At 36.1% G+C, this 11615-nt stretch overlaps 2 protein-coding genes across 2 annotated transcripts in view; both read right to left on the bottom strand.

Moving 5' to 3' along the window:
• LOC106871644 (calcium and integrin-binding protein 1) overlaps window positions 1-11615 on the bottom strand; it is a 443076-nt gene that overhangs the window by 213281 nt on the left and 218180 nt on the right. The window lies entirely within an intron of this gene.
• LOC106871640 (organic cation transporter protein) overlaps window positions 1-11615 on the bottom strand; it is a 47895-nt gene that overhangs the window by 4957 nt on the left and 31323 nt on the right. Inside the window, exons 4-7 of the mRNA XM_014918213.2 lie at window positions 11199-11353; window positions 7736-7904; window positions 3790-4005; window positions 1020-1243 (exon numbers count right to left, since the gene is read on the bottom strand). Of these exons, the coding sequence (XP_014773699.1) occupies window positions 1020-1243; window positions 3790-4005; window positions 7736-7904; window positions 11199-11353 (764 nt within the window). The remainder of the gene's footprint in view (window positions 1-1019; window positions 1244-3789; window positions 4006-7735; window positions 7905-11198; window positions 11354-11615) is intronic.

The following is an 11615-nucleotide window of genomic DNA, read 5'->3' as shown; positions in this document are numbered from 1 at the left end:
ACACACACACACACACACAAACACACACACACACACACACACACACATACACAAACTCACACACACGCACACACAATGTTTTTCCTGTGCCATCCATAGTGTTTTTCTCAGTGTAAATCCTTTATAGTCAGCATCAGCATGTTTTGGATGCTGAAGATATCACATTTTTCTAAAATTTTAGCATTAGATATCTCATCTTGTTATTTTATGTTGTATATATTGCGCAAAGAGCACATGTGGAAGGTTTCAAGTTTCTTTATAATAGGGAGTCCATGCTTCTGCCCCATACAAAAATGTGCTCAAAATAGAAAATGTATCCAAACAATTTGAGCTGAAGACAAATTAACAACATAAGAATTATATCCCGCAATCAACAGACACACTAGCCCAATCCAAGGAAAAATTAAAATCATCACTGTTTCCATTGCGACTTCATAGCAAAATCCGTACCTGGACTGAAATCACATTCACGCATCCATCGCAAATAGATGCAGCTTCCCAGTTTTTTTCCTTCTTTCTATTACTCTGTTTAACTCTCTTTAAGTCCTCTCCCTCAAACACTCATACGTCGAAACCGACAGGAGCGACCAAAACCCACCACCACCACCACAACCACCACCACCACCACCACCACCATCATCATCATCATCATCATCATCATCATTTCTATTATTATTATTAAGGTGGTGAGCTTAACAACAGAAGAATTATATCCCGCAATCAACAGACACACTAGCCCAATCCAAGGAAAAATCAAAACCATTAGTGTCTCCATTGCGACTTCATAGCAAAATCCGTACTTTTACTTCTGTTAATGGTTTAATCGAAGAAAAAGGGTCGAGCCAGTGAGCCTTTTCATGGCTCCAGAGACTGTGGAAGGACGAGTGACCTGATCTAAATACTTGCAACAGTGGACTCTGCTATAGGTATCGAAAGATCAGGTTGTTAGCACGCCGGTGAGAGCCGAAGAGGGAGAGAGGGAGAGGACTTTTACGAAAATTGTACAATTGGTTACTTACCCCTAAGATACATCATGGTGACCAGTGATGACACGCACGATATTCCACCCAGAATCATTGAGGCACAGTAAACTGGCTTTCGACCAATTTTATCAATAATAAGTATACAAAGAAAATAAGCTGGAAACTCTGCCAGGCCTATGAAGAAGAAATTTAGGAAAATGTTTCCACCGAGGTTCACACTATTTAATGACAGACCATAATAAACCATGCTGACGACAAACCTGCAAGAAAGAGAAAGAATGGTAGTATATTTTTATTTACGTCTCTGACATATTGATATAAAATCATCAGTTAATTTTATTTTAACTTACGTTTGTTTGAAAATGATAGGCAGTCTTAAATGAAAAAGGCAACGATAATTACTACTATCTGTGCTTCCCAAGATGTTTGGTGTTGTAATAGAATAAGAGGTAAGCTCACGACGAACCAAATCTGTATAAGGATTTTCATTTTCACTTTCTAGCTATGTACTTTTACTTTTAATGGTTTAATCGAAGAAAAAGGGTCGAGCCAGTGAGCCTTTTCATGGCTCCAGAGACTGTGGAAGAACGAGTGACCTGATCTAAATACTTGCAACAGCGTGGACTCCGCTATAGGTATCGAAAGATCAGGTTGTTGTGCTAAACTGGACGACAAGGATTTAAGTCTACTACCCTAGAAAAGTAATGAGCATTCCGAAGGACTCTGTCTATCAAACTACAGTTACAAGACCTTATTCTGAAGCACCCGTATGTTGTGAAAGCATTTTAAAAATACACAGCCGTTATAAAAGATCAGTCCAGTGTATCAGTCATCTATTAATTCACCATTGTATCTAGAAGCGCTACATTATTGAATCAAGCAATAGTTACTCTCGTATCGGCTTTCAGTAATATCAAAACAACTTGTTGATGTGATACTAACATAACAAAAATCTAATTTTTTGCGATTGTTATTTTGAGTACATACGAGGTCTTATCAATAAGGGCGGTTGCCATAGTAACGAAGCTAAAGCACGCAGAGTAAAGCTGCTTGGCAGAGATTGACTTTGAACTCAGTTGTGCACGCACATTAAATTTTACAGTTCTAGCTCACTTCTGCTGTTTATAGCAGTACTTGGAAGGAAGGTGTGTAGCGTGTGATCGTCGCATTGACCAAGACAGAGAAAGTTGTCATGGTGATACCTGCTCAGAGGCCTACGCCAAGTTCCAGAAAGTGTATGGTGAAGAGTGTATGAGCCGCACACAAGTGTACGAGTGGTTCAGAAGTTTCCAAGATGGCCGAAAAATGTCGATATTGACGAACGTTTTAGGAGACCCGCAACCAACAGAACTCAGAAAAGCATCGAAGATGCGCCTGCAGCTGTGAGGGGAAATCGTCGAATTACCACCGTTGAGTTATCAGAAGATGCGCAAATTAATTACGGTTCAGTTCACTCCATTATCACAGAAGATTTGGGTATGAGATGTGTGTCTGCCAAAAATGCTTTCAGCTGACCAAAAAGACACTTGGGTTTCAGCTGCACAACATCTTCTTGATTGTCGAGAACGGTGAAAACTTTTTGAAAACTTTGCGTAGACCTCTGAGCAGGTGCACCAAGCTTTTGGCAAAATATGATGCAGATTCTCTGCTCAAGTTTCTCTGTCATGGTCAATGCGACGAACACGCTAAAAACGTTCCTTCCAAGCACTGCTATAAACAGCAGAAGTCAGTTAGAACGTTAAAATTTAGTACGCATGCACAGCAGAGTTCAAGGTCAATCTGTGCCAAGTAGCTTTATTCTGCGTGTTTTAGCTTCGTTACTATGGGAAAAGTCCGGATACTTATTGATCAGTCTACGTATATGTTTGGTGCAACCATATTGAAACATGGGCAACAGAATGCTTGCAGGGAACAGTTAAATCTGGAAGAATATAGCTTACTGTAAAGGACCACTTTTTGCTATAGGCTGATCAGAGCCCATTGTTTCTGAACATCATTTCAATGTCTCTCCCCTTCACCAAATAATGTCAAACATTTGCAAAGGATCTACGCCCATTTATTCCAATTATGACCATTCATTTTCTAGAAGATATCACTCCAGATCATACCAACTGAATATCACAAGCTTGAAATATAACTCATGGAAACGTATCACTGAAATGGCAACAGTCCGGATACTTATTGATCAGACCTCGCATGTATTTTGAAGAAAACGTTTTGAGCCAAACCTGAAATGTCATCATGTAGCTCTGTATTCTGGAATATTTGATTATGGAAAAACATCTTGATAATGTTTTATTCTAGGTAATATATTTATATCCTATATAATATCTACAGTAGATGTTTCTGGGTATGGAACTAAGAACCCAAGTATGTACTGAACTCTTTCGAGAGAGGAAATACTATTGATATATACTAGTGTTTTAACTGACTGAAAATTGATCGATCCGTAATGCTACAAATTTCGGAACTAAATTCTTATATGTGCTGACAAATCATGAAGATAATTTTCGATATATGTTAATGTTGTCACTATAGAGGGCCATGAACTAGCAGAATTGGTAGGGTGTCGGACAAAATGCTTCACTTTATTCAGTACCGTACTTCATACTTCTGATTTTAAATTCTTCCGAGGTCAACATTTCCTTTCATCGCTCTAGGGTCTATAAAACTATAAAGGAAAGTACCAGTAACTTCCTTCTCTACAAATTTAAGGCTTTTTGCTTATGTTTGATACAGCTATGCGAAATTTCACTTTCAAGGAGGAATCTCAATAAAAATCAAGAAATTTATATGATTTACTTACCAGTTGAGGAAAATAATCAGACTTTGAAGCGTTAGCTTCTTAGAGGTAAATATAATCCATAATGGTACTGTCTTGGAATTTTCACGAAATTCTAAAGAATCAAACAATTTTGGTGACACTTCGACGCCGTTACCTTCTGCTATCTTCCGCATAACATCTTCAAATCGTTCACGGTCTCCCCGACTCTGTAGCCATCGTGGGGATTCTGGAATGTATCTGTCAGTTATAGGGGATAGAAATAAATAAAATTGAAAACAAAGACAGATTGGAAAGAGAAAAACAAAAACCCAGCTTCCACACTAATGGTAAGCAAGTGATTGGTCTATAGTTACTTGCTGTATTATCCTTGCTTTTGTCTTTCATAAGAAGTACTGTTCCTCCTCTAATCAGCTAATCTGGTATTACTCCTCCATTCAGGCAATCCTGAAGTTGCTCCCTTAATCTCTCATGTAAGCTACTAATTTTTTTAACCTGTACCGTTGAACTAAATCTGGTTCTGGCCCCTTCCATTTCGGTATTTTTCCTAACACTTTTCTCATTAATACACTAGTTATTCTTAGATCTGTTTGCTTCTCACTGACTACTTCTATTCTCTTTAACCATGCTGCATTTCCATTATGATTGACTAGCGTATTCCAAATATCATTCCAGAATTTTCTAGCTTCTGCATTAGGTTTCTCATCCTCAGTACTTTCTTCTCCACTATTTATTTGGCTATAAAATCTCCTCTGGCATATCTCAAATAATCTATTCTGTTGTATTTTTTTCTGAAATAAACTCTTCCATTACTATCTCAAATGCTTTCTCTTTTTTCTAGAGAAGATTTAAATCTTGTGCTTTCTAACTTGTTCAATTTCCAGGTATGTATTCTACTCTAATCTTGTCTTAAAGTCTTCACTTTATTTTGTAATCCCCTTTTCCACATTTGCTCTTTTCTAATCCTTCCATGAGAAATACCTAATCTTCTAGTGGCAACTACCCCTCCTGCATAAATCAATAAGTTAGTGCCACTTATATTTTTAGTCTCTATCCTACTGATATCAGAATCTACTTTCCTAGTCAGATCTAGCAGCTTCCTTCTGTTGGTACCTTTTAACGCTGGTAATCTTTTTCTTTCTTTCTTTTTTACTCATTGCTTCCTTCAATTTCTCTAAAATCTTCTCATCATCCGCACTTAAATCGCTGGTGCCAGTCGTCCCTTCCTAATTGGTAGCGTTATCATTATTTTTTCCTTTAAATTCTTCTTTGGTTTGAATTATATCTCTTATGTTGTTATTTGGCTTTTCTACTGTCTGGTCTTTCTTTTCCATGTTCTCTTGTGATCTCTTTCTTCTTCAGTTATTATTATTATCATTATTATTATTATTATTATTATTATTATTATTATTATTATTATTATTATTATTATTATTCTCTTCAATTTTGTTTCCACTTCTTGCCGCGTGTCTTCCTGACGCCTAGGACAAACTTACCGTATGCATTGGTAGGCCATTAAAATAAACATACCAGATTGGTTATTTAAAAAGTCATGCGATAGAATTAGAGGAAGAAAAAAAAAAGAGGAATAAAAAAGAATAAAAATAAAAGATAAAAATAAAATTAAAAAAGGAAAAATAGATAAAAGAAACGAAGAGAATAGGTGAGGAAAAAGGAAAGAAAATTCACAGTGACAGTGCTCTTCTCAATACGTGTGACGTACCAGTTAAAACAATTTTTTGCACTTATTGCATGGATGATAAGCCAGGGATCATCCTCAATTTTCAGTTCTCTTTTTTTATCATTTCAAGTGCCCCTACAATCACTGGTGTTGTAACCGTCTTGAAATGCCACATTTTTTTCGATTTCAAGCCACAAATCTTTATATTTTCTGAGCTTATCAAATTCTTTTGCTGAGATATTATGATTACAAGGTATGATCACGTCAATCAATAAACAAACTTTATTGTTTTGGTCTTTCACAACAATATCTAGCTTATTAGCTTTGGTTTATTATTATTATTATTATTATTATTATTATTATTATTATTATTATTATTATTATTATTATTATTGTTATTATTATTATTATTATTGTTTTACTTCTCGGAGTGCTTGGTCTTATTTGCTGTGGTTGATCTGTGAGAGCGGACAGCAGCCTGTTGTCAGAGGTCTCTTTCCGAACACTATAAGCTTTGATACTTGGCTGTTAATTATCGTGGAAGACATTCAACATCCGAGTATCTATCCCAGAATCCAAGCTGTCCCCCAGCAGAGTAGTTTGGGGGGCTTACTCTGCTCTCAAGACAATTCCGATCTCTCTGACATATTTCTCGAACTTGGTTGTTAGTGCTCCGAGTGCTCCTACAACTACAGGGTTGACAGACACTCTCCTTACAGTCCACATACTTGCAATTTCGTCCTTTAGTAGTCTGTACTTTTCAATCTTTTCTAGTTCTTTGTTATTTATGCGTGCATCTCCAGGTATGGCAATATTTATAATCTTGGTTTCCTTTCTCGTTTTATCTACCACAACAATATTTGGTCTCCGAGCATCGATTAGGGAGTCACATTCGAGTGTAAAATCCCACAGATTCTTATATTCCTTGTTCTCGGTGACTCCTTCTTGTTCATGTTCATACTTGACTTCTTCTTCTTCTTTGGTAGTTTCAAGCAAATTTCTAATGCATCACCTGCTATATCTCCGTGTTGCTGGGGTGTGTGAAGCATTGTGAGTTTTTGTTGTTGTTGGGAAATGCAAACTCTTCCCGGTATTGTATTGTGTCAGTTTCTTTTGTTATGGGGTCTGCTGCAGTCTTTTGTTGTATTAGTGTTTGTATTGTGTGTTGTGTCTGTAATGCGTTGGGTATTTGGCCTGCTGGTGGTTGTTTATTTCATTGGATATTTGCTATATAGAGTGTGTCTTGTGTTTGTTGATTGTTTTGTTTAGGTTGTATTACTGAATTGGTAGTGTTTTACGTAGGACGTGGGCTGTTCCTAGCAGGATTACTTTTGAGATATGTGTACTTTTGAGATATTGCTTCTACGTTTTTTTCATGTTTCTTATCATGCCCAATGCTCAAATTATTACTAGTATTGTTTTCACTGACATGCCCTACATCTTAACTTTTTCAATATCGAGGTGTTTGTACTTTGAAAATTTCTCCACTTCTTTTGGGGCAATGTTTTGGTCAGAAGGGACTGTAATGTCTATAAGTAAGCAGGTGTCTTTTTTCCGAATCCTTGATTATTATGTCTGGGCGATTAGCTTTTATTTCTTTGTCAGTTTAAACAAACATATCCAGTATGATTGTGGCCTGGTCGTTGTCATGCAGCTTATTTGACACATGTTTATATCATTTACTGTCAGTTTTTATGCTGTAGTTTTGGCATATTGTCCAATGGATATAATTACTTACTCGGTTATCTCTGTATATATATGTTCAGTTTTGGCAAAGAGTGGGCAGCTAGAGATGATGTACTCAACTGTCACATTGTGCTGGTTTCACATTCTGCATTTGGTATTGGGGCCTATTTTCATTATTTTGCTTTAATAGTGGTTTGTAGTTAGGCATTGGTCTTGTGCAGCGTGAATTAGTCCTTCTGCGTCTGCTATTAGTTCAGAGCCTTTGAGCCATTGTTGGTTTTCATTTAGGTTCACTTCTTTATAATAATAATAATAATAATAATAGTAGTAGTAGTAGTAATAGTTATTATTATTGTTGTTGTTGTTAATGTTGCTATTGCTATAAGGTCACTTTTGCTCTCAACTGCCGTACAAAAATCACCATTATCCTCTCCTCTTCCGCCTCCACCACCTTCTTTTTCTTATTTAGTTTCTGCAATGAGTAGTCCACAACGTTAGAGATGTGCTCAAAAGTTAACAATAGCAAAGTCGACAGCTTCACCAAAAATATTGAATCTAGTTAGATCGTTATAAAAGAAGATAGAAACTGAAAATGGTACTTACAACCAAATAATTACGAAAGTAATTGTAGGAAGAGACACAGCCAACTCTAAGTACTTCCAGTTACGGATCAGGTAGGCCAAACCAGCGAGAAGGACGAATCCAAAAGCAAAAAAGAACTCGAAAAGAATTCCTGCGACTTTCCGATATGTAGGACCGACTATTTCAATACCTAGAAACAACGAAATTAACAACAATTTCAGAATTTCATCAATTTCAAACAATAATTTGTCCTGCGCGGCAAATGCGAATTTCATTCATTAATATCTAATCTGTTTTAAAAGAGGAAATGTATGTATACATTATTTACATTATTTACATTTGACGGATATTTGTCTTCATCTTGTTTGTTGTTAACACAACGTTTCAGCTGATATACCCTCCAGCCTTCATCAGGTGTTCTGGGGAAATTTCGAACCTGGGTTCTCATTCCGAAGGTATTTTTCTATGTTATTATTATTATTATTATTATTATTATTATTATTATTCAGGTCACTGCTTGGAATCGAACTCGGAATCTTGGGGTTAGTATCCCGCGTTCTTAATCACTACGCCATATGCCCGTGGGCATATGTATTCTCATGCATATAGTTGCATGTCTAGTAAATGATAAATTTCTGGATTGTTTTACATATTTTTACATTTCGAGTGATTGGCTTGGATCTGTAGTCTTCGAATCAGCTTTCGCCTTTCTGGTTTTGAGAAGCCTAAATTTTCAAGATTGGTTTTTAGGTAGTTTGTTACATATCCCAGTTCTCCAATAATTACAGGTATAAATCTGAACATGGCGTAATGGTTAAGTGCGTGGGATACTAACCCCAAGATTTCGAGTTCGATTCCAAGCATGAATAATAATAATAACAATAATAATAATAATAATAATAATAATAATGATAAAAATAATAACAACAACATCGAAAAATACCTTAGGAATGAGAACTCAGGTTCGAAATTTCCCCAAGACACCTCATGAAGGCTGGAGGGTATATCAGATGTGGACAAATATCCGTCAAATGTAAATAATGTACATAAGTCTTCATCTCTTAAATATAAAACTGAAATGCATGCATGTATGTATGTATGTATGTATGTATGTATGTATGTATGTATGTATGCATGTCATTCAGTTATATTTCAAGATTTTTTGCCAATAGAGAAAGAGCCGATTTCTAACCTAGATCCAAGGTTCCTTTATTGGAATTTCAACAACATCAACGGGATATTTTTGTATGTATGTATGTATGTATGTATGTATGTATGTGTGTATGTATGTATGTGTGTGCGCGCGCGCGCGTGTTTATTAAGCAGTTACCCGCTCTCTACAACATACCGTCATATTTCAGTTAATGTGGATTATAGTATGATTATACTCATATTTAGTTTGTCCTTCTACGTTATGACTTCAAATTCCATCAAGGGAGGTTTTGCCCTTTATACATCCGGGGCTGATAAAATAGACACCAAAGAAATACTGTTCTGCATTACAAGCGTAATCCTTAATGTATTCCTTTATTTTGATTTTGATTTTGATTTTGATTTTGATTTTGATTTTGATTTGAAGACATACTCTTACAGAAAAAGAATATAAACAATACAGAAGGGATAACTTTCTAATTCACCTGCAAAAACGCGACTAGAAGCTTTAAAAGTCATCCATCTCCATTGATTTCTTGCACTAACACACACACCCACACACACACACACAGTCGTTAGGATTATAATCCAATCGACCCAGTTGCCAGGATATAGCCAACCAACCCAGCTGGAAAACCGCAACAGCTGGATTTCATAGGAAATGAGGCGCGTATTTTTCCTTACAAGTACCCATTCTTCAGCTGGCACAAATCCTACTACGTTCAAAATTAAAATCTTTCTTTTCCACCACTCAACAATTAATAAAATAAGATGTTACAATAAATTATTGACTGATCGAGTCCAGGGTACAATTTCAATTACATATGCATTGTAACTTAATTTTACTCGTGTGATAATGCCCTTGAGAAGGCCATGGACGAGATCCAGTGTAATCTCCATTTACTTAGATTGTCTAAACTAGCCAACATTTACTACAAAAACGAGGATTCTGAAGGAACGCACCAAAGAAATTTACACTGTACTCTGTACTACACGGGCAAGGAACCTGTCTTATTGTCAAAAGCGAATTTCCACTTAACAAGAATTTATGGAGAGCGCAATTTTTAATTTTACAAATCAATTTGAACTACTGTTTTGAGCAATTTTTACAAATTCTTAAGTTTACAAATTGAATTAGTTTTGATTATAATTTTTTTTTCATGTGAAGCTTTGGAGACTTCGTCAGAGGACGGCTTCAGGTGTAAAAATGGGTGAAAATTCGCTCTTGGAAGATCCTATCACTTACTCTAGGACAATGTCCTAAACTTGAAAAATTGTTTTGTTATTATTTAGTTGAATTTATTTTTCAAAACTCAAAACCCATTTCTTGCGTAGGCACAATGTCACAAGTTAAAGAGGAAGGGTATGGGCGATCTCAGTATACTACTACTACTACTACTACTACTACTACTACTACTACTACTACTACTACAACTACTTTATCGATTTCAGAGGTCTGAAAGGTAAATTCGATCATAGTAATTTTACTCATGACACAGAATTGAAAAATGATAAGTACTTTAAAAACCTTTATTCCATAATAACAGCGTCTGTGACACTGTTAGCAATATGTGATTGTTCGACAAGTAAATTGCATGGCTTGGATGACCTTCCCTTCGATTGTTATAACTACAGGCAGACTTGTTTGCCAAGGCTTTAGCAGATGTCTACTGTTGCTGGCGACAACAATCTCCCACTCGTGAGAAGTTAGTGAGTAAATTTGGTTTTGATGGGGCTCTGGTTAATTTGGTCCTGTTGAAAGCTTTTGGCAGGGTCGGCTATGACTATCTGGCTGTTGACTACAATGCAAACGGGTTCGCTCTCGATTTCAGAGGGTAGACTGCTTTATTGTATAGAATCAGCTATACAATCGTCAGGCTAAATGGTCAACTATCAGAACCGTATCGAATCACGCAGCCGGTCAGCGAAAGATGTTTTCTCCCCTCTTTTCTGCATGTCGCAGCTGAGGATACCCGAGGCATTGGGAGGCGTCCCATTCTAAGGAAACCTTGGCAACCATATCGGCATACAGGTGTCGAGATAGTCGACAACGTTCTAAAGTAATACGAAGCAGTGATAGAGATTTGAGTCTGACAGTAACAAATAACAAAAGACTTCTGTTTTATAAGACACTCTTGCTGTATCGAAAGATGATTACATGCTGTCTCTCTACATCAAACAATGCGAGTTAAATATATTTGTCATACACAAACTACAACTTAGATACAAGTAAGGAGCATTTATGGTTGGTTGTAGGCTGACAATGTAGAGATTCGGTTAATTTTAACTCTTGTTTGATATTTTAGATTTCAATGAATTCTGTATGACTTACCTAGTACAAAGGCCGTTGTAATTATTCCGGCACATGCTATACCTTGTGCAAAACGAATCACAGCCAGGGAAATATATTCAGGAACCCAGGTGGTGCCAATACCGGTACAAATGTTTAAAAGATACGAAATTAGCAAAATCTTCCGGCGACCAATTCTAGAAAAAAAAAACAAAACGAAACAAATTATAACATACAACAGAACCTCTATTGTACTAAAAGGGCTTGTATTCCAATTTCATTTAATACATTATAGTTGTATCCGTTAAAGTGTTACAATATTTTAAGTAATCTAAAGTATAATAATTGACATTTAATTATTAATTATTAATATGTATGCATATATCAGTCTTCAAAGATGCTTTCATAATGACTTAATTAAGATCAGTAAAACTTCGAGCTTCTTTTTTAATATTTAAA

Source organism: Octopus bimaculoides, chromosome 19 (assembly GCF_001194135.2).
Source record: "Octopus bimaculoides isolate UCB-OBI-ISO-001 chromosome 19, ASM119413v2, whole genome shotgun sequence".
NCBI lineage: Eukaryota > Metazoa > Mollusca > Cephalopoda > Octopoda > Octopodidae > Octopus > Octopus bimaculoides.
This window is presented reverse-complemented; position numbering and strand designations above follow the sequence as displayed.